At 43.9% G+C, this 23,580-nt stretch overlaps 1 protein-coding gene across 3 annotated transcripts in view; it reads right to left on the reverse strand.

The window, feature by feature from the left end:
• Positions 1-79: 79 nt before the first annotated feature.
• The window catches only part of Rffl (ring finger and FYVE like domain containing E3 ubiquitin protein ligase), a 67,433-nt gene continuing 43,932 nt past the window's right edge, over positions 80-23,580 (reverse strand). For 2 of the 3 annotated variants that reach the window (XM_026411884.2, XM_026411886.2), the window contains exons 2-7: positions 17,658-17,845; positions 12,812-13,216; positions 9,343-9,426; positions 8,190-8,400; positions 6,895-6,918; positions 80-3,908 (exon numbers count right to left, since the gene is read on the reverse strand). In XM_026411884.2, the coding sequence (XP_026267669.2) occupies positions 3,727-3,908; positions 6,895-6,918; positions 8,190-8,400; positions 9,343-9,426; positions 12,812-13,216; positions 17,658-17,845 (1,094 nt within the window). In that variant the 3' untranslated portion in view covers positions 80-3,726. The remainder of the gene's footprint in view (positions 3,909-6,894; positions 6,919-8,189; positions 8,401-9,342; positions 9,427-12,811; positions 13,217-17,657; positions 17,846-23,580) is intronic. The other variant, XM_026411885.2, reaches the window with a different exon arrangement.

Raw genomic sequence — 23,580 nt, forward strand, 5'->3', positions numbered from 1 at the left:
ATGAGCTCTTTTTCCTTATTGCATTAGCAGGCTTGTTTGTCTACCTCCTGAATTGGATTTACCCTTTTAAACACATGAGCATCTGAACTTGTAAGATAGAGGGCCACACCCCCCTGCCCCATGTACTCAGCTAAGGTATGGGAGGCTGCCAGTCAGGCCTCTTACAGGCCAGCTTGGATGTGACCTTGATTTCCACCTGGAAGGCAGGGAGGTGGTGCAGGTGCTGTCCTTGCTAGGAAAGGACACCTCATGTTTTTGAACTGGCACCCTTCAGTCTGGCTTCAGTATTGGGACTAAGACACCCTAGTCTGTCCTATGGACACAAAGCTGCTGCTCTGAGCAATGGCCTGCATAGATTTCCAGCCTCAGGCCAAGCAAGTGGGCAAGGACAGAACAAAGCTTCCCTCCGAGTTCTGCCAAAGGCACTGACTTTTCATCCTCGGGGCAGCCTCCCAGCCACAGGCCATGATCTTAGCCACAAGCTCAGCCCTTGACCCTTCTCTGCCTTCCTGGATATCAGCTTCAATTTACCTTCATCAGTCTTTTGTATGTTTCCTTCCAGTCTTGGGTGCATCTTTTTCGTTGCTGCACAGATTAAACTGTATATACAATCTTATATCCTTTATTTCTACCTGACCCTAATCATCACCATGTTAAACCTCCCCAGGCCACTGGCCACCTGCCCCCTTTTCAGCTGTTCTTTAGATGCTGCTGGCTGGCAACAGGTAGAAGTCACCACTGGGTACCGTCCACAGCACTGTTACCAAATGATGTGCCTCAGCCTCAAACCTTCCTCTGAGCCAGTCTCCCTCCTCTTCTGTCTTCAACCACAGGACATGTATCCACATCACCCTACTCTCCCAAGGGCTGCACTCTCCTCCCCCTGGGCAGTTGGTTAGGAAAGAATGTGCAGGACTATGCACACACAGTCTACCCTTGAAGCTGGGCCCATCTTTTCTGAGCCGTTTCAGCCATACCACGACTGTACCCAAAAGCTACCATACACCTGCCAGGGTAACCTGAAGACTTTTACTGGCTACACTGGCTGTCCTCAATTCCTTTCTACCTAGATCTTGAATGCTTAGCAATACTAACTAGATTACTGTAAATATCTGAACTCATTTGGTGCTTCTTCACGTTTAGTCTAGGGATTCATCCTTTCCCTACCACAGCTTCTTCTCCTTTCCCAGCTGTTTTATGGCCTCTTCCACATACTGCTTCTGAGCAGGGATACTGACCAAGGTCCCATGGCCCAACATTTCAAAAAATAATCTCTCAAGAGCATACCTTGTGCACATAGCCTTGGATTTACCTGTAGTTTATCAGTTTGTCAATAATCTAGCAGACCTCTGGCATCCTCACACCAGATCCAACAGGCATCTATGTTGAAACTTTATTACAAAATTATAAAGCAGAGCTCTGTAACAAAAAATACACATTTGGGTTTGCTTTAACACCCAAGTGAGTCTGAGAATCTTAATATAAGCCACTTGAAGTAACATTCACATCCAAGAGATTTCAACAAATTTATACAATATATATTGAGCACTAATTCCTGTACAGCTTATTCTTATTAGTTTGGATCCAACTATTCCAAGGTATTATGAACCAGTCAGCTGTCCAAGTCTTTTAAAACAAGTCTTGACTGAAATCTCAGCAATCACAGCAAAATCCACAGAATAACTAGAGGAATTAGATGTTGCTGTGATAATTAAGACCAAGGATCCATGAGGGACAAAAGGGGAGGCTCAAGGATAAAATAGCAGGTTTTCTACCTGGGTTAAATATGAACTGGAATGGGATCTTAGAATTCCCAACTTTTATTTGGTGTAATAATAAAGACAATACAAAAACAAATCGGTTGTTTGACATCTTTTTTCCCCAATGGAAACCTTCACCAAAAGATGAGATTTAAAGGCAAGTTCTTATTTTTAAAACTGAGTGGCACCAGTTCCAATTCTTACTGAGGTCACCAACCAGCCACCAGTATGTTATTTTCAGTTCCTGTCTATCTAGGAGGAAAGTTGGGAGGTAGGGGAGATGAGGCCTCAGCAGAGAAAGGAGGGAGAGCCTTGAAGTTATTGCTAGATCTAACTGAGTTGCATACACAGATCTGTTTCACAGTGGAATTGAGGAAGCTGAATCAATCCCTTTGATAAACTGGTAGGCATTATAAACTACAGTACTAACTATTCAGCAGAAAGGTGAAAGGCAGAGTCTTGACAGGAAAATCTGATGCCAACTGTGGCCCGATTATTCTGACTTGGTATAAGGTTGAGTCGAGTGGCCCAGAATAACATTGCCAACTACACCTCTTAAGGTGTTTAGTGGTTGATGATAAAAAAAACTTTCTAAGATAATAGGTCCCCTTAGAAGTTTTCCTCTGCCTTCCAGAATCACAATTGATTGGTTCTAGTCTCGGACCTCAGCTGCAGCATATTGGGAGAGGGGAGATTCTGCCAAGGCCCTTGGGTATTCCGAGTGTGTTTTATCTGTTGGTAATGGGCGCACACAGTTCTGACAGCAGGCGTGTTCTGTGCTCTTTTGTGCTTCTCCAGCTCATTCAGGGGTATAAAAAACAGTCGGAGGGCTCAAAAACATTACCTACTCATTACATGGCCCTTCATAAATGGTCCAGATAATGCTGTTCCCAAATCTACAGAATGAGAAAGGAAATTAAAGCAGGGACTTCCAGCTGTTTAGTTAGGTGCTCTTACATGTATTTTTCCAGGAACTTCATGAGAAGTCTGGCTAGAGGAGAGCAACGATCTTTGCCTGAGCCTGTCTATGCCTTGGGTGAGACCAAGTTTAAAACCTCAGTGGGAAAGGGAGAAATTTCATTGAAATGGTTAACAGTCCTGTCTGTAGGAAGAGGATCAGAAGCCAAAGTTAAGAAGAAAGCCACTGCCTCCACCAAATGCGTCCCCTTCCTCATAATCTGAAGTTCAGGATGTTGCAAGGTCAAGCCCCCAAAGAGGAAGCAATAGAGTATCCATGCACCATCCCTTGCACACAAAGACTAGACTAGATTTCCCAGCTGTTTGGGAGTCAGATGTTTTGTTGGCTCCCTAGATCAGGTTAGGAGATTGATAGCTCCCAATCCCAACCCTTAAGGAAGTGACTTCACAAATCGAAAATTTTCTATAACATTTTCCTATAGAATTTTCTCACCAGAGGTAAGTTTACTGATCCAAATTCTGTCCTAAGTACCACTGTTGGTCTTAACCACATAAACTAACACATTTTTGGTCCAAAGAAACAAACGGATTTTAGGCAGTATAGCAAAAGACAGGTATGTTAAAGCACAGAAAGCCAGAGAGACCAGAAGTTTAAATCCAAATGTGCTGGATCTAGGAGGACTTCTGACTGGTGGGATACAGGAGGAAGGGTGAAAATGTGTCTAGGTTCTCAGGAAGGAAGACATGGTCCAAGTTCTGGAAAGTCCTCTGTTCATCAGTTACTACCATCACCCAAGATCACTAATGCAGGCACTCACCCATGTGATTTGTACCAGTTCCCACTGGCCTCGGGGGCTCTGCCAGCCAAGAGGTGCACCCCTATGGCAAGACAAGCATGCCGAGGTATAACATGGCATCTTTGCTTGCCCTGGTCTTGGGAACACTACAAAATTTCCTGTTAGCCTGCCCCTCTGCAAGCTGACCAACCCTGAGCCCAGATACCCTGGGCTATATCCCTGTAAGGCACTGAAGAAGCCGGTGCCAGCCCTTAGGACCGGAAGACGTGAACAGCTCGGATCACATATTGCCGGCAGATGGGACATTCATTCATGCGCTTGCCACATTTGGTACAGGTTACCATGTGGCCACACTCCAGCAGAACACAGTCAATGGGTGAGTCCATGCAGATCTTACACAGGTTCTCCTCCAGTCCAGACGGCATTGCTCCCCCTGTACAAACACACAGTGCAGGAAATGGGCAGAGGAAAAAGTGAACAGAGTATCCATTGTCTCAGATTGTCTCAGAAATTATTTCAGTGTGTTTGGGAAGTCAGAGGACAGAGGTGGGAGAAAATTGGCAAAATGAAATCCCCCAAATTCACACACTTCCCTCAAAATAGAGCTCCTTCCAGAAAACTTAGCAACTAATCCCAGTTGCTTGTTTAATCCATACCTCCTCCCAAGACTATAGATTTGAAGATAGTACTGTGGAAAAAATACAGCCAGAGCATGGAAACTAGGGCAAAGTCCTCAAAGCTTAAAAGAAATTAGATAAGCCGGGCTGGTGGCACATGCCTGTAACCCCATTAGCTCAGGAGGCTGAGATAGGAGGATCACAAATTCAAAGCCAGCTTCAGCAAAAGTGAGGCACTAAGCAACTCAGTGAGACACTGTCTCTAAATAAAATGCAAAACAGGTCTAGGGATGTGACTTAGTGGTCAAGTGACTCTGAGTTCAATCCCTGGTATCCCCCACCCTACAAAATGAGACAACTGAGGGTGTAATATGGTGAGTGAGGGGTACTTGGACTCATTAGCTCCTGAGGTAGAATATGCAGAAAAGACAAAACTGGGGGGCTGGGGATGTGGCTCAAGCGGTAGCGCGCTCGCCTGGCATGCGTGCGGCCAGGGTTCGATCCTCAGCACCACATACCAACAAAGATGTTGTGTCCACCGAGAACTAAAAATAAATATTAAAAATTCTCTCTCTCTCCTCTCTCACTCTCTAAAAAAAAAAAAAAAACTCCCTCCTGCCGGAGCCCCCTCTCTTGCTCTCTCTCTCTCTGTCTCCCTCCCTTGCTTTCGCTCTCCCTTGCTCTCTCTTTCTTCTCTCTCTAGTGCACTCGCATTCTCTCTCTCTCTCTCTCTCTCTTTAAAAAAAAGACAAAACTGGTTCAGGAAGTTTAGACATAAGCAGAATTGTAATGAATGGTGCATTAGGAACCATGAGGCTTACCTATAAACACATTCCCAATTTAAGGAAGTTAAAGATCATGGGGGCCTCCTGTGCTATCCCATAAACTAGCTTTCTGAGGAGAATTCCTGATGCAGGAGCTCAGCAGTTTACCACTCCCCACTCTGTGCCAGTCCCACAAAATTTTCTTCTGGCCCCCTGACTGCTATTCACATTGTATTCTATTTTTGGTTTGCCTACTTATCAGTCTCCCCCAAGGAGACTTAAGTAGATTTAATTTAACATACTCAATTTCCACAATCATATACTTAGCATTTGCTATGTGCTGAGGCTTCGTATTCATCTTTGAAACCCCAAATCACAAGTCACTCAGTAGATATTCTCGAAATGTCTTATAAAAAAATGTCTCCCAAGGGAATCGAAGAAGCTCACCTTGACCAAATGTCTAATGTGCAACAGGCTCCAAAGAACTTTGCATGTATTAACCCACTGAATCCTCACAGGAACTATGAAGTAGGTAAACTTACTTTTCTCATTTTATACATAAGGCAACTGAGGCTAGAGTTAAGTGACTGCCCAAGAGCACACAGCTACTAACTGGATGAGCCAAGATTCAAACCCAGGCAGGCGGGTCCCACAGCTGCTCATTGCCAGTATAGCCTTCTGGATAAGTGCTCTGTGGGTAGAGACTACTGAGACAGTATTAACTGCCCAGTGCACAGAGTTCTCAGCAAATGCTAACTGCCTTGTGCCAGTGGTAGGATATGGTAAGCATGTCCAGTATACTAGTTCAGCTGCATAAACAAAAAAATCTTCATGTTCAAAACTCCGGCTATTTCTAGCATGTCTTAAACTGCACCTGAACTGGGTCACCATAAACAGAGAAGTAGTTTCATACCAGTCACTGTTATATGGGGCTTCACCATTCCACAGGGGCAGTCTCTCAATCTATTGCTTCTAAAGTTTCTTTTTCTCTTCTCTGAACAAGTCATAAAGTCAAGAAAGATCTCCCCTAGGAGGTAGGTAGCTGTGAATGGGAGTAAAACCTATTTATTTCTCTTGAGGGGCTGTTGCCCTAACAGGGAAGGTTTGGAAGGCCTACAAATCTCAAGATCTACAGGATCACTTTGTAGAACTTCAGTTACTTTTTCCTTTTTTCAGGAGCAACAATAAATTCATCAACCCAGTCCTCAGCATTCTCCCAGGGAACAGGGGGAAAAAAAAAAGGCAGGCACCAAGTGAGGGACGAACCCAGCCTCCAGACAGTTCAGGAAACAGAAAAGCTCAACTCCCTGCTCCATTCTGAGCAAAAGGCCATTTTACTAATTAACAAATTTGGGCAGTGCTCTGAAAAAGGTTTAAAATGCTTTGCAGACCACAACACTACTCTGAGACTGTTTTCTTGGGAAGGAACTCACAACTCATTTTGAGGCTTTCAAAATGATGTAACACAGTTTAGAATACTTCCTGGATTGTCAAGAGTGTATCCTGGAGCCCTACCACTGGTGGACCTCAACACACCGGTGGGTTACAGCAGTTGAGGTGGGAGATGCACCTTGTGCTCAGAGAGCACTCCAGGTGACTCCAATCCTGCTCTTTCCACAGCAGCTGACTACTGCCCAGCCCCATACAAATAGCTCCTTCAGTTCACCACCCTTTCTCTTTGGTTGGTACCAGAAGCTGGTACACATCTCAAGTGACTTTCCCACCTAGACCACAACTGAGTGGAAACACAGAATTAGGAAAAAACAAACTGAGCAGGACTGTGGCAAAAAGGCAGCCCAGAGCTGTGAAGATCAATCTGCCCCTGGGCACACTGTCACTCTGCTTTCTTCCCAGAGGACAGGAGGATGAGCATTTCTAAAGATGCTGAGAAACCCCAGTGAATTTCCACACACCCTCTCTTTGGAAACCCATATGCTCATAATTTTTAAGAATGTCAAAAGGGATTAGGGTTGAAGATGGGAGGAGGACAGAATCAGTAGGAGCCTAAGCCCATTTCCAAAAAGAAACAACTACATACCGTTTTGGTCCTCAGCACCACACACTGAAAAGGAAAGAGAAAGATGTCTAAATATGTGATGGTGTGATGGCACAAGGGAAGTCGCCCACCACCCTCATGTCATTTCTGACTCTAGCCACTTCCCTGCTGGGAACCAGGCCTGTCAAAAGTCTGCACAGACACTTGCCCTCCTCCTTCACTGCATGCTGAGAACTCCCACAGAGCTCCTGCTGGTGCATCTGCTCTACTCTTAGAAGAAGGTCCTCCATTAGTCTGCAGGAGCAAAACCCCCTGAAGGACACTCTAAATATGCCGCATCCTTTCCTATTGCCTTTGAATTCAGCATTCAAGTAAAAAAAAAAAAAAAAAAAAGAACCAAGAATCTGGCTGTTTCATTCAGTCATGGGTTCTGGATAAAGTTCTCACATGCAGTCATTATTCTACTCCCCAGGTCCTTGCAACTCTAGGGAGACTTGAGAGAATCTCAGAGAAAACTGAGACACCATGTCAGTAGGTCTCAGTCTGCAACCAGGTGAGTACTTAGATGTCTCTTAACTCTGATGAATTTTTGCCATTTGAATTTATTAGAAGAGAGCCTGACATCTGGCTTCAACCACTGTTATGCAAGGAATCAAATAAAGCTCTGTAGGAACTGTATCAGCTGGGAATGGGAAGGAAGGTGAGGGTTTGATGGTGAAAAATTGGGGGGAAATATTGACTTCAAAACAGCCAAACACCTTTCTCTTCTGTAGGTAGGTATTAAAAAAATACCTACCATGAAATCAGTGTGGCATTAAATATTTCCCCAGACTCAACCACATACTAAGATATTGTACTAGATAACTCCTGAAAATGATGTCATGTCAAATGCTTTGGGAAATGAACAAAAGGTATGGCCCAAGTGCTGGCAGAACAGATATGTTCTCCCACTGTGGTTGCTGAGATTCACTTCCTAATCTCCCAAATATGCATGTGTTGCTGGAGTAGGGGTGAGTATGGAGGAGGCAACGTATGGCAGGAAAGGCATGGGCTTAGACTAGAAAATCCTCCATTCAAACCTGAGCTCCACAATAAGGGGGTAATGCCAATAATCCCCCTCCCTGCTCAGGTTGCTTTGAGGATGAAACAAGTGTGTACAATATGAACCAAGTCTTGGCACTTAACCACAGGTGACAGCTATGATTAGATGGTACAAATTTAAGTGGCCTTCCTCCTCAGCTTAAAAGCATGCAACTGAATCAGGTCATGCCATCATGTTTTGGGGTGATAGCAAACACCCTAGAGCTCTGTGTAGCTGCCACCCAGACAGCCCTCACCCAAGTGCTGGAGTCCTTTCTGATCCTTGTACAGCCGTGTCACTCTCTCCATCAGCTCCCACTTCTCACAGCAGCCCTTGTAGTTGACAAAGTTTCGAGCCAGGATCTCTTTCAGCTGCCGCACCGTCAGGCCTTCAATGTCTTCCAGGTGGGTCAGGTCAGACAGAGAGGCCCGCCGGCCTGGGACAAAGCTGTCCTCAGAGTCAATGGACTGAAATGGCAAAGATGAGATGGAGGGGTTCAGCTCTTACTTCCTCCAAGCACCTTTCTTCAAGGACCCCAACTCACTCATTGCACTGCATTTTGGTGATGGACCTCAAGAAGAGTAGGAACAACAGAGACAAAGGAATGCCTGGGATGGGCCTTTGCACTGCAAACTGAACTAGAGTCTCTTCCTGACTCACAGATCTGTGCCCAGGTGCAGGTAGCCACAAAACAACTATGAAGTATAACATATACAGGGAGCACGGTCTTGAGTCAGACGGCCCTAATTCTGATCTGACCCCTCTGCTATCTAAATGTTAAATAATTCCTGGCAAGCTGCTTCTCTCCTCTGGGCCTGTATGCCCCTCCACAAAATAGATAAAGCAGTGCTACCATACAAGGTTCGTATGAAGATCAAATGTGGCAGCGCATGAAACCCCCAAGCATGGTGCTCGCCTGTCTCTCTGCCTGGGAGAGAACTGCTTGCCTCTGGAAGAGGCCATACACATCCTCAATCATGGTTCTTGGCCCTGACAGCTGTGCTGTCTGGACTGGCCTTGGCCTTAACTCCTCATTATCTGACCCTCTCCTCCTGACAATGGCTACTGTGTGAGAACGCAAAAGAAAAGAACAACTAGGTTTTTACAGTAGCACCTATAGCCTACCCTCTGGCAGCTCTTAGAAAGTCAAAAGACCGGGAACATAATGGGCCACAAGGCTCCAGTCTCCACTGTGACCTCATCCCTGCTTACTCACATACTGACAGCACCAAAGGTTCATATGGAATGCTAGCACTAAACTCCCCTGAGAACAAAACCTGAGGACCATCATATCACAGACTGGTTTCTTCTCTCTCCACCTCGGAGTCGGCTAAAAGGCTCTTAAGAGCATCCCAAGAATACCAGTGAAAGAGCAAAGGCAAAGGTGCAGACCGGAGTAGAGGCCCCACCTGGGTCTCATCCTCGGTAGGTGCTCTGGCTGTGCTCTCCAGGTAGACAGGCTCCTCTTGGTCCTGAGACACATGGCCATTGGCCTGTGGGAAGAGAAAGGTGCCATCACATCCACAGAGATGTCCAGGAAATTTGCATAGCATGAGACTCTTTCCAGCTCACATGTCCAAAATGTATTCCCATATCCCCCAGAGACCAAACTTCCCACAACAGTGTCACAAATGCCTGTTCTCTACACCAAACCTGTCACTCAGAGAAAACTATACAGATTTCTGTAGACACACAGCTGCCCTCCAGAATAAGAATGTGTTAGTGAATTCTACCCACGACCAAGATGGCAATGGCCCCCACTCACAATTTACTATCAGCCTGAACATAATCACTGTGTCCATCCCACTGCTGAACTGCTCTCTCCCTACCACCAAGTTTGCTCCTGACACTGATCCAAAATTTCCCTCTCCACAACTTTCACCCAATGCCCCTTGTTCTGTCCCTCAGAACAATGGCCACTGTTTTTCCAAACGGCTCATAAAATCTCTTCCTCCTTCATACTAAATCTCCCTGGCTTCCTCAATGGAACCTGAGGGAACAGTGCCTAGATCCTCACCACTCTAGTCCTTGTCTCCAGCCTGGTCACTGCTCTCGCATCTTCAAAATGTGCTTCAACCAGCAGGGCATACTAAGAGTGTCTCAAAACCTGTTCAAACATCGTTTAATGAATCTACAAATCTACCAACCTAAGACTACAGAAGACAAATGCCTAGGCTTGCAGAGTTTCATAATACTCAGAATTCTAGCTCCCCAAAAAGAGCCTCCTAGGTGCTACTCTAGGGGAGGGTTTGCCAAACAGTAGTTACAGCTCTGAGCTTTCTGTTCCATCACTATTTATACCACAAATCCCTAACTAGATCCTCTTCACTCCCTGCTGCTTCCAGGAAATGGGTCTGGTATGAGCTCAGAGCCTTTCAATCAGACCCTCAGAGTACCAACAAAGGGAAAATTTGGGAAACCAAATTCACCCACTGGCCTAGCCACTTATCAAAAGAGTCAAACTACTGTGGAAATGAAAACAATTCAATATGCCAGGTGACGATAAGAACCTACATGTGTATAGGGATGAATCCCAAACAACATCCACAGCTCCAGTTTTCTTTTTCTGGGTACTGAATTCAGGGGCACTTGGCCACTGAGCCACATTCCCAGTCCTACTTTGTATTTTATTTAGAGACAGGGTCTCACTGAGTTGCTTTGCACCTTACTAAGTTGCTGAGGCTGGCTTTGAACTTCGATCCTCCTGCCTCAGCCACTGCATTTACAGGTGTGTGCTACCATGCCTGGCTACATCTCCAGCTCTCTTAACTTATGTAGACATGGTGTCCATCATTCTCTTGAGTCTGTTTCAGAGTCTAGCCTGTTCCTTGGTGGACAGCTTTTGTATGTCCTTTGTTTCCTAGAAAGAGAAACTGGACCTCATGCCACAAAGCATGCTCCTGTATTGCCACGTTGCCCACTGGCTAAATCAAAATCCACGACTCATATCTGTCCACTGTTTATTGCAGACTTTTCCTTCCCTAGCAACTGTCACTACGGCACTAAATGTAAAGGACAGAACCCTAGTGGAGCAAATAATATGAGAAGATTTGCATTCTGAGCACAGCTCACTTGTAGACTCAACTAATAGCCTTGCATAGGGTGCCTAACTTGGCCATGCCTGTCTGCCCTGCTTGCTAAATGTAGAATGTAGACTTCATCAGGACAAGGAAAGTGAGTTGACACTCAGGTCCTCTGGAAAAGTACTCAATAACAACCAGTATGCAGTTGTGACCTGTGGATGCCATCTGGAAATTTCTGGTTAATGACAAAAACCTTATAATATTTCATTAAAAAATCTACCAAAGTAACTAACTCTGGGGATTTGTTCAGTGGTTGAGTGCCCCTGGGTTTCAATTCCTGATATCAAAAAATAAAAATAAAATAAAATTTTAAAAAATAAAAAAATAGATATCCACCTGAAGCTGGGTGTAGTGGTGTCACCTGTAATTCCAGCTACTCAAGAGGCTGAGACATGAGGATCTGAAGTTCAAAGCCAGTCTCAGCAACCTAGTGAGGCCCTAAGCAACTCAGCAAGACCCTGTCTCAAAATAAAAAATAAAAAATGGAGATGTGGCTCAGTGGTTAAATACCCATGGGTTCAATCCCCAGTAACTCCCCACCCTCGCTAAAAAAATAATTCCTCAAGTTCCTCTCCTTGTTTCCCTTAAACAGAGAGAAGTGCTCCAAAACCTGAGTAAAAAGAGGAACATATTGCAAGAGGTGAAACCTGTCTAGCATACCAAAAGCTTTGGAAAGAGTTAAAGTCCAGCTGGGGAGAAAAACATGCTCAAGCCAACTAGAGAGTTAAACGATTTTACTGCAGTTAAATTATGCGATCACATTGGCCTTTATGCCTCAGTGCCTGTCAAGAGCTGAATAAGAGTGCCCAGTCTTGGCAAAGGAGGTGATCATAACAAGAGGCAACTTTATGTCACATGTGAGAAAGGACAGTGCTAGCACCATACCAGTCCTGAAGCTCAAAGCTCTTTAGACATGGTTTCACACTACTCAAGCCTTCCTCCATCCTGGCAAAATCAAAAGGGGATTGGGATTGCTGATCCCATGTCATTGTTGCAAGTTTTTCCAAGGTGACCAAGGAGTCAGGAACAAAAGTGGATAGGGGGCTGGGAGATACTTCAGTGATAGAGTGCATGCTTAGCAAACACAAGACCCTAGGTTCAATACCTAGCAATCCCCAGCCAAAAAAAAAAAAAAGAATGTGGAAGCCAGATTTAAGTCCTGATCTCCCACTGCCCATATAGATATCAGGGTCACTAAAGTACTTCTGTAGATCTGTGTGACACCACTACTCCTAACACTAGGATTAATTAAGTCCACTGGCTGCACTAGAATCCAAGAATTGGTCTATCCTCCTCTCTCTTTCAGGGGCTGGTTGAGGATAGAGATCACTCATTTCTGCACTCCCCATGCCCAGCTCACAGTTCAGTCAATGTGCTACCCTTAACTTACCATTTCCAGGCCCATGAGATAAGGACACCACAGTGACCAGGAAAGTAGCAAGGAAACTCCTCCTTCCCTGCTTAGAGTCCTTTTCTCCTATATGCCTTGTGATGGTTACCATGGAATGAGTCCCCAATCTGGCTATAGAAGACCAAAGGTAAATTGGAGCGCAAATATGAATAGAACTAAATTTACAGAGCTAATGGTGAACTAATGAATAGTTCTTCAAAATATCTGTGGAACAATGATTTTTTTAAATGTCTGACTAGGATAATATCTATTAAAAACAAAAACCACAAAACATGGTGCCATGCACATCATCCCTGAAGAAACCCCAAACACAAGTCTGATGTCCAGAAATCAATATTTCCTGCATCAGTAAACAGAGAGGCAGGACCATATACGGGCTCATACCTGCTGACTTTCCTGAGCAGGAGGAACAGAGGTGGCTTGTGTAGGTGAAGAAGGGAGGCTGGGTGAGGTAGGAGGTACTGTGCTGGCATGAGGCTGGGTCAGGAAGGCCTGCTGCTCAGGAAAGTCCGGGGACAAGGTTGGGACATGAGTCCTGTCCTCCTCGGAGATTACAGGCTGCTGGCCAAGCACCAAGAATACCAGCTCTTCTTTCTCCCGGCACATTTCAGTAGAGATGTCATGGAGGCTGAGGTAGTCCCTCAGGTCCTTCACCTTCATCTTCATGAGCTCTTCCCGCTGAAAGGCTGTGGCTCGGAACCGTTGGCAGAGAAGGCAGAGGCGGGGCCCATTCCCCTCTTGGCTTGAACAGGTCATGCAGAAATTTTTCTTACAGTCCAAACAGGTCTGCTGCTTAGAACAAGAGGCAGAGGAAAATGTGTCAGCTTGAGGCAATAAGACAGATCTGGCAGGACCACCACACCTGGCAGGATCCTTCAAGTCACTTTGTTACAAGCTGTCTCCTATATCCAAGGGCACAAGCTACTTTGCAGAACCCAGATGAAAAGCCACTCAAAGATACCTGTATATATCTATGTATTCATGTACAGGACACTTGGCATTTAGAATTTTATTTAAAGCTTCTTAATTAGTTTTACTGACAGGGTACCTGAAGCTTTTAATTAAAACTACCACCTTTGGAATTCAAATACTCTGCATTTTTATTAAACCTCCTTCCCCATTTTTCATGATTATCACCTTGGGTATATAACTTTGCCTCTCTGGCACTTAGTTTCCACATCTATAAAATGGGGTAATATCAGAACTTATTGCATTTAAGTATATCTGACATGTAATGAGTTTCCAATAAGTGCTAGTGATTTTAGTTATCATTTCTAGGAAATATTGGCTAATGATAAAAGCCAGGATTCAAGTCCTAAACTGTCATTCTTTCTACTTTATTGCTAAGGAAAGAAGGTAAATGTGTGAAAGTTAAGGTGGCAGGTGTTGCTACTGTCAATTAGTATTAATTCAATTTATGGAGGTGCTATTATGTGCTAGAGCTATACCTAGCTTGTCACTGAATTCTCAAAGCACCCCGCAAAGTAGGTATCAGGGTTCTTTCGTGATTTGCAAAGCAACAAGAAGGGAAACTGAGTATTCTGTTCAAGGTTAGGCAGGAAAGGCAGGGCTGAGGTTCACAGTTGGGGTCTGAGTCCAGTGCCCATGATTATGTCCCTCTCACCCTGCCCTGCTGCCACACTCAGAACCATCCAGACAGCCAGCAGTACTGAGTCATGAGCCTGGCTTTCCACCTCCAAACACCCAAGCCAGCGCCCCATCCAGAGGCTGGTGCCAGCTTCCACTAATCTAGCAAGGCCACTCAGAGTGCTGGGAGATAGGTGGTGTATAAGGTCACTTCCAAGACAAATATTTAGATACAATGAGAGGCCCCAGACACTAGGGCACTCTCCTTTGTGAAAACACAGAGTGTCTTGGCGACAGCACCTGACAAACAAACTGGCACGGCCTGGGGGCAGCTCCTCCCACAACCACAAACAGCACGCCAGAGTTTGCTGGACCCACAGGAAGCAAAGCCTTGCTGCTCAAGCTGCAGGCTGCGCCAGCACAGTGACACCTGGCTGAGCTCAGTTCCAGCCAAGGGCAGGTCACCCTCCCAGGAGAGGAAATTCCCTCCCAGCACCCTGGGTTTGTCCTCTTGGGCGCCCTCACTGATCCTCTAAAGAAGTTAAACACTTTCATTCTGTGATGACTTAAGCATTAACCTGCATGTTTCTGCTTCCTCTTTTCTAAATATAGGAAGCTATGCAACCCATGTAAGAATGCCCAAGAGACTTAAGAATCTCATAATCAAGGTCATAGGAACCTTATGTGGGGCTGAAGCTAGTCCACATAGTTAAGGCAGCTGCAGCTAGTGTTTGTGTAAGCATCATTCCTACCATAAAGGGAAAAGGACATATTAATCATCCAGTTTGGGCTATTAAGACTTAGAAGGTATTGCAAAAGGACACACACCAGCTCCTTCATTCTCCCCACAGTTATAACCAGACGATGAACTGCAGAGAGTGGCAGAAAAGAACACATGGCTGTGCTAACATCATAATGTTCTTACAGGACCAGCAGTCACACAGGTGGAGTATTTGGGGTTCATTCATATCTAAAATTTTCCCATGTTAAAATGGAATGTTTAGGATGGCTGACAGTGAAATGAAGAGGCGTCAATGTCTTAAAGCTGTGGTCCTGACATGAACATTACTTAAGTCAGTGCAGTCTGACAAGCTCTAGCTTGACACAATTATATAGCCTATGTGGCTCAATCAGCCAGATCCAAAGAATTCTATTCTTCAAATGTGTGTGGCTTGTTGGATGAAAGATCAAAATGGAAAGAGAGCAACTTGGCTTCTTTGTACCCCTGCCACCAGGGACTCTGAAGTAAGTGAACATCTGCTCAATACTCTAGAGGAGGAGGATAGCGCTCAAGGCTAAATTCCCAGAGTTGAGTGTGGTGGCAGAGAGAGCAAAGGCAGAGGGGGAAAAAAGCTATAAACCAATGTGGGCAGAACAGCAAAGGAATCCCTATATGTAAATTCTAGCAAATGGTTCAAACCAGTCAATTAACAAGGTAGCGGGAAAGATGAATGAGGGACAGCAACATGCCTGCAGAAATACCCAGAGTACATTCAGACACCCAGCATCAAGAGCTGGCAGTGACACCTCAGGTAGGCACTACCCTTCAGGGATACCAAGTAGGGTACTTTGCTTTCTCATCCTCAACAATCAATCTGCTTCCCTTCTCTATCCCCTCCTTGCCTGTGTTTCCTGGCACTGCTCAGGCTCACTTTTTCACTCTACCAGTCTAAGGACCACTGGGACATTATATGATAATTCACATAAAGCTAAAGGTACAGAGTCATCTTTTATTCTCTTTCCCTTCTGCCTCATCTCAGCTCTTCCCAACACCTAAGAACCACTTCTTTCCACTCTTGAGATATGTATACCACTCCCGTGTTTCCAAGCACAACTTCTCCCTCCTCTTCAAAATGGTACAACTAAAGAGGCTGGGTGCCAAAACACAATCCAAAATTGCCAGGGCCATTGCTAACTATAGGCAAGTGTTATATGCTGATGGGATAAATGGCTTATGAAAAAATTACAGCCTGCCACTTCTTTCAAAGACTGGGAATTGGGGAATGCAGGGAGTTCTTCTTAATTATATTTTCTTAAAAAGTCCTAAATGTTATCTATACTTTGCACCCAATAGGCATGCAGAAAATACTGACCGTAATGGGGGGGAAAAAAAAAAAGACACCAGGATCTATGTAATCAATGCAATTCAACCACTTCTAGAAAAGACATTTTAAAAGCCTCTGGCTATTAAATGCCAAGCACTTAAGATAAGAATGCTGATCCACTTAAGCATGAAATTACAAATGAAAAATTCTTGTAGGAAAAAACATCTTTACTATCCACAAAATTCATTGTGAATTGCACAAAATTAATTTGTACTTTTGCAGCAAGAAAACAACTTACCAATAATCATTTTTCATCATCCAAATTGGGATTCGTCTCCCCCCACAAAGCTTTTCTTGCCATAGTGGCTTTTCTCTGGCAGGTCTCATTGTGTGGTATTTGTTGCCCCAACTTCCCTGTCCAATTGCAAGCTCCCTGGTGAGCAGGGATGGCCTCTATTTGTCTGTTTCCCTAGCAGAGGTCTGTCACTTATCATCAACTCATGCTAAATGTCTCCTGAGAGGGAGCTTTGGAATCCAGGACCTGTGTTGGAATCAGCTCTGCCACTTAATAGTCATGTGCTCTTGGGCACTGGCTAAATAAAGAAAAAAGTTTTTTTTTGTGTGTGTGTGTGTTTTTTTTCTTTGGCTATTTGTCAGAAAGTTGACAGGTACAGTTTTAATATTTTCAACTGTAAGCCTTAGTTTATCATATATAATATGAGACTTGGTGGACTCCAAAACGTATATATAGTTACTATGAGGATTAAATGAAACCAACAATCTAAATTTAAAAACACACCTAAAAATCTAAAGGAAATTAAAAATCTAAATCTTAAAACTAACTCTTACATACACTGGGTGGTTTCAAAAATAATATTTCTCTCAATTTCCCATTACCACCATTTTAACTTCATATCCTATCACCCTCTCTGGGCTGCAAATCTCTCATTCTGCAGAAGAAAAAACTTGTTACTGCTGGGCACTGGAAAAGGGACAGCCCACACCCACACCTTCACACAGCCAATGATTCCATTTCCTGCTCGATGATCTGGGAAGCACGGCTCCCAAGCATTTCAAAAGAAAATCTGTTACAGTAAACAAGCTCCAGCCTCTGTCTACTATGGTCTGGATGCACCTGAGACATCCTTGACATTGCCTTTGATAAAAAGAACAGGTTAACCTGCAGTCAGGCCTTGTACAATCGCAGCTAATGGAGCAAACAACACTGGGACCTGTTATATTCCGAGCATCATGCTGGGGGGCTCTTCATAGCTTATTTTATTCTAACTCTAGGACATGGCTACCATTGTCATCCCCACTTCACAGAAGGGGAAACTGAATCTCAAGAGAGGTTAAGTCATACAATTAGTAATTGACAAAGCTGTTATCTGAATTCAAGTCAATTGGTTCCAAATCTATGCTGAGATGCTTGGCTTTTACTTCAGTAGTCGTTCTTGAACATCCTTAAAAAAGGGATGGGCCAGGGTCCCTAGCACCACATTAGTAGAGGTCAGGTGGCAGGCATTCAGAGCAAGGCCAATGGCCTTGCCTGTGGTCCTAAGGCTGTGGACAGAGCAGACTGAGAAGGCAGCACTCACCTTCCTGGCTGTGTTTGCAAAGTGGGCCCCACAGGCCTTGCAGCTTGGTTCCAAGCCTGTTGGGGATGGGAAGGAGCTGTACCCAGGGTTGGAATAGGCTTGTGTCCTGGCTCCGGGGGCTGGTGGGACCTCCTCAGGCTGTCCATCCAGGCAGAACCAGTTGCAGCAGGTTGCCCACATGATAAAATCTGGTGCAAGGGAGGAAGAGAGGAAAGGTCCAGGTTAAGACACACCAGTACTGCAGATTCCATCCCCAAGAGTGCAGGTGAGCAGGGACGCTGGAACCACACCTTCCAAGTAGAAGGGAGGATGTGTCCCAGGAATTGAACCCAGGCATGCTTAACCACTAAGCCACTTCCCTGGCATTTTTTATTTGGAGACAGGATCTTACTGTTGCTCAGAGCCTTGCTAAATTGCTGAGATTGGCCTTGAACTTGTGATCCTTCTGCCTCAGCCTCCCAGGTAAGTGGGATTATAGGTGTATGCCACTATACTCAGCTCTACTGTTAATTCCTATTATGTACATGAGGCAAGGGCATGGTGGCACATACCTCTCTAGTCCCAGCTACTTAGGAGGCTGAGAGAGGAGGACTGCTTGAACCCAGAACAGCCTGGGAAACAGCAAGACCCTGTCTCAAAAAAAAAAAAAAAAAAAAAAACATGATGCAGTGGCACATGCCTGTAATTTCAACAGGTTGGGAGGCTGAGGCAAAAGGATCTAAGTTCAAAGCCAGCCTCAGCAACTTATCGAGGCCCTAAGCAACTTAGTGAGACCATGTCTCAAGAAAAAAATAAAGGGTTGGGGGCAGGAGATATGGCTCAGTGGCTTTCAATCCCTGGGTAACAAAAAGAAAATGAAAAAAATACATAGATAAAGCAACTCAGGCCCAAAGAATCAAATACAGAGAGCTAAATCAGAGAGAAAGCTAATCTGAGTAGAGTGCTTAGATTCTAAAACCCTAGGTTTTCTGACTCTAAATCTCAGGTCCTCTTCCTTACGCCATGTTGTCCTCTCATTTCCCCTCTTGCCAGTCTATAAAACCAGCTACTCTTACATATGTGCCCCTAATTCCAGGTAAACTACTAGGACAGCACTTATAACAGTTTCTTACACAGGTAATTTCTTCTCTACCCCGAAGTCATAAATTCTTTAAGGGCAGGGACTACTTCTCATTCCCATTTGTACTGTACCCTACCAGCCCTGTGCCTGAAGCAGATGTTCAACGAATGTTTGCTTCCTTGCTGAATCAGTGCCTCTGAGGGTTTAAGAAGTTTTGGATTATTATTCCTGCTTTACACATCAAATACTGGTACTGGGGGCAAGAGGATTGATGATTTTTATGATCAAAAAGAGAATCTAATCTCTCAAATATCAGATCACCTATAAAGATACTAAGAGAGCCCACTAGAATACGAAGCATAGCTGTGACTTATGGGTGTTTTCCACAGCAGAGGAAGACAGTCATTATGGACATTCTGAGCCTGAACTCTTTGCTTACAGAGATAATAAATGAAACATTTAGCTTTATTATTGAATAATTAGTTCACATAAAATAATGATACTTTATGTTCTGTTGCCTGACTCATGGTTTTAACAAAGGCACCTTCATAGTAAAAGACATGATAAGCTGGAAGGAACTAGGAGGCACCCCTTGGTCGATTTGTAGAAGAAAGAACAAGGCCAGTTAGAGGAAGTAACCTCTAGGTCCCCAGGTTAACCTTAGGCCTCAATACACCTGCAATACAAGTCATTCTCTTTGGTAGACATGTCTTATTAATACCTGTCTATGACTACTTGCCTGCAACCCTTATGAGAAAAGGGAATGTAACAGTCTTACAGTTCTTAGACAGGTGGCTCAACAAGGACTGCTGAACAAATGAGTCACATACAATATTTAAATCTTCACTAACCACATACTCATTCAATTTCCTGCACATCAAAAACATTTCTCTCAGATTCAGTATTGCTTGTCTGAAGATTCTAAGTTCCCAGAAGACAAAGACCTCATCTGCCTTCCTTGAAATTACGAGTTCACAGGGAATAATGAAGCAAAAAGTTCATCACACTGTGTGTGCCTGTGTGTGTGATAAAGTAAATGAACTCTTTGTTGACAAGAGAATGAGGACAATGGAGGAGAGTATCCCTCTGAAAAAAGGAACTTTGTTAATTCTTTAAATCACATGTTGGTAGACACATTGGAGACAGCGTGTAATGATAAGAACACAGGCTCTGGAATCAGAAGGTCTGGGGCCCAAGCCCTGCTTCACTGCTCACGGGCTGTAGTCTTCCTCTAGTAGGCTGCACCCTTCCCTACTTCATGTTTCTCCTCTGGACATTCCACAGGACATAAAGCACTAAATAAACATTAGTTGTTGCTATCTGCATTATAAGGATTCCTTTAATTACAACTTATCTGGGAAGGTAAGATATAAAGTAAATCTTGAGGTTTCACCACAATTATCTCTTGGCTTTCTGGGCTTGTCTCCTGAAAGGGAACAAGATTGTAGGTGATTCACCAATTTTTACTAAAAGCTCTTCACATTCACATATGCCTGTAACCTTTACTGAAGCAAACTACCTACCCTTCCCAGTGTTAGGTGAGTAAGGCTTAATTAGTACCTACGCTCAAGAAGCCCATAGCTGGGTCAGAGAATTAAAACTGCAAAACCAAAAATTGAAATTTCAGGGTGGTCCCTGCTTTTTAAGGAAAGCTTATACCTGAGGGTGGAGGGCTACAATGATGGAAGGATAGCTCTATAGGGGCAGAGGCAAGACCAGAGAGACTTCTCAAGTGAGGTACCACATCTTGATGTGAGAATAGGCAGGAATTTACCAGGAAGTAAGGAATAGAAGAAACTTGTAAGAAAAAAAAAAAAAAAGGCATGCACCATGTCATTAGAGAAACTACAAAATGCTTGGTTGGTCAAGGGTGGGAGTAAGATGGGGTGGGATAGATAAGGGCACACAAGTTAAATAAACAGGGAAGACCTCATATTCCAAGGTAAGGAATCTGGTCTTTACCTTATATGTAATGGGACACAGCTGGGGTCTTTAGGCAGCGAGGTTTTATGATGTTATTTGCACATGAGAGTGCACGTATAGTACTAGTCAGTGTAGAGGACAGATCAGCAAGGAGAAGGTTAGGAGCAGGAAACTGCTAGAGTAGTACAGGCAAGATATGAGAATGCAAACTTAAAAGAAAGGGACAGACAGATCTCTGACAGAATTAGCAGGATGTGTCAATTAATTGAATGAAATAGGAAAAGGAGAGAAAAAGGAGTACAGGACAAATGCAAGGGTCTCTTAATTCACAACAAGAAAACCAGTGAATTTATTTACTGGGATAATGCTCTCAGGAGGAGGCATCTGTTGTGTGGAGGACAGCAGGTGCAAGGCTGAGATGATGAGCTGAGGTATTGTGTCCAACTATAACTCAAAAATAAAATAAAAAAAACTAAAAAATAAAATAAAATGGACTGGGAGTGTGAGAGGCGCCCTCCCAGCAGCTCAGGAGGCTAAGGCAGAAGGATCGCGAGTTTAAAGCCAGCCTTAGGAAAAGCAACTCAGTGAGGCCCCGTCTCCAAATAAAATATGAAATAGGGCTGGGGATGTGGCTCAGTGGTTGAGTGCCCCCGAATTCAATCCCAAGTAACAGCTCCCAACAAAAAATAAATTAAATAAAATAGACTGGGTATGTAGCTCACTAATAGAGCACCCCTGCATTCACTTCCCAGTAGCAAAAAGAAAAGAAAACCAACTGATAACCACAGACTGGAAAGGAAATGAGAAGTGAGACTTGCAAGATTCTAAAAATAAATTATTCTTTCAAGAAACTTGATCATGAGAGAAGGCAGTTAACTAAAGAGCACTGAGGATCACCAAGATAAATGTAGACATATTCAGAGACTGCAGAGGAAACCCACAAGACAAAGAGACTGTAAAGAAGGGAAGCTGGGAATCAATGAAGGGCTAAAGGGCCAAGAGAAGGAAGAAAAGCAATCAGGTGATTAGACTAAGAGGTAGACTACTCTTGGGCAGGAGAAGGGTTACCTCTTTCACCAGAGAGGAGCAGAGAGGTAAAGGCAGATGAAACCAAAGAGAAGTTCACAGCATTAGCAACAGAAAGATAAAAGAATGAAATAAAAAGGAAAGAGGAAATACACTTAGCTATAGAAGAAAATAAACTCTTTTGGTTATAGTTCAGTGGCAGAGCTCTCTCCTAGCAAGCACAAGGCCCTGGGTTTGATCCACACCAAAAAAAAAAAAAAGACAAGAAGAAGAAAGAAAAGATGTTTCTTCTACATAAGGAATGTACACATTGTAATTTTCCTAAGAAGTAAAAGCTCTGCCACAAAATGAGCAGACACACTTGGTAAAGCACAAACAGTAGGGTGGGGGCAACCTGAAGGCTGTATGTTATTGAAATCCACATGCTTTAGCAAGCACTTGGGAAGCACCAACATCAAGGATACAAAAAGCAATTGGACAAGATCTTACCCAAGAGGTCTGTAGCCCCAGAAAGATACTGTAGCTTCACTGTGCCATCCTGATGGCACCACCACCCCCACCCCCGCCGCCAAAAAAAAAAAAAAAAAAAAATCCATCAGCCTGTCCAGATATCTGGTTACTGGGTTCTGTGAGAAGACGTGAAACCTGGGGGCAGGGTTTACGGCTCAGTGGTAGAATGTTTGCCTAGCATGTGTGAGGCACTGGGTTTGATTCTCAGCACCACATATAAATAAATAAAATAAACACCCATTGATAACTAAACAATATTTTAAAAAAGAAGACATGAAATTTGCCTTTCTGTGATCCCAAAGGTCCCATGTTCGGGTGGAGAACAAAGTCTCTTAATCTAGGTATGTATATGTGGGAAAGGGGATGACTACAGGAAGAAGGAGGCTAATGTCAAGAGTCTCAGTGCTAAAAATACCTCAGACCACCTAGGTCTAATAGAACATGGTCACTGAAGTCAGTAGACAAGGATTTTATTATTTTTGACAGATATTTGAATACCAAAAAAGAAACATTTGCTAATGTGATCATATACAAGTACTCTCCTGCCAAACTGGCAAGCTCTAAGCCTAAATAACAACTGCATTCAGGATAATTTCAGGGCACAGGAGGCTGTAATGTAGACAGTGACACGCAAGCTAAACATTTTTTTCTTGGGAATATTCTTTTCACCCTTCAGCACTAAATAGACATGCACACAGCATCTGATGTAGCTAAAGGACTGAAGTGGAGACAATAGTGAGGTGTGGTAAGTGCTACACTTTGAAAAACTTCACTCTCTGACCTGCAAAGCTCTTCCTGATCTTAAAAGAAAATCAGTATCATGTCTTCACTGAGTGCTTGAAAATTCCTTCCCAGGCTTTCTTCCCCCTCTTCTGAAAAGATGGACTTGGTAATTTAATCCTCAAGAACAGTTTGACTGCTCTCCTGCTGTCCTTGTCTGAAATTTCAAGTTCTCCTCTTCCACTCTGCCTAATGGGAGAAAGATAGGAGTTGTAGGATCAGATGCGGGGTGGGGGGTGGGGGAGATAAGAAAAATTTACTATTCCTTGTGGAAGAACCCTGTGTTGAGAGGCAAGAATGGCTAGCCAGTACATAGGATTTTGACGATCTGATAGGTATGCTGGTATTTCTTGGGAGACTTAGCCCTGCTAAATGGGAAAATTATACTTAATAACAGAGTAAGATAAATGACCTCTTGCAGGCAGGTTCAGTTAGAGGCAAGAGGGTAGATAATGTGATTGCTTCCTATTAAGTCCCAGATCCCTAAATAATTTTAAAACACTTCTCTACTTGTTCACCTGCCCATGGCCAATAATTTAAAGTGGATCAGTGGCTGTTACTGGCTTTCCTAAGAAAGGGAGAAGAGAATAGAAGGGTCGTCCTAGTTTGCAATGTAACTCCAAA

The sequence above is a fragment of the Urocitellus parryii genome, chromosome 7 (assembly GCF_045843805.1).
Source record: "Urocitellus parryii isolate mUroPar1 chromosome 7, mUroPar1.hap1, whole genome shotgun sequence".
NCBI lineage: Eukaryota > Metazoa > Chordata > Mammalia > Rodentia > Sciuridae > Urocitellus > Urocitellus parryii.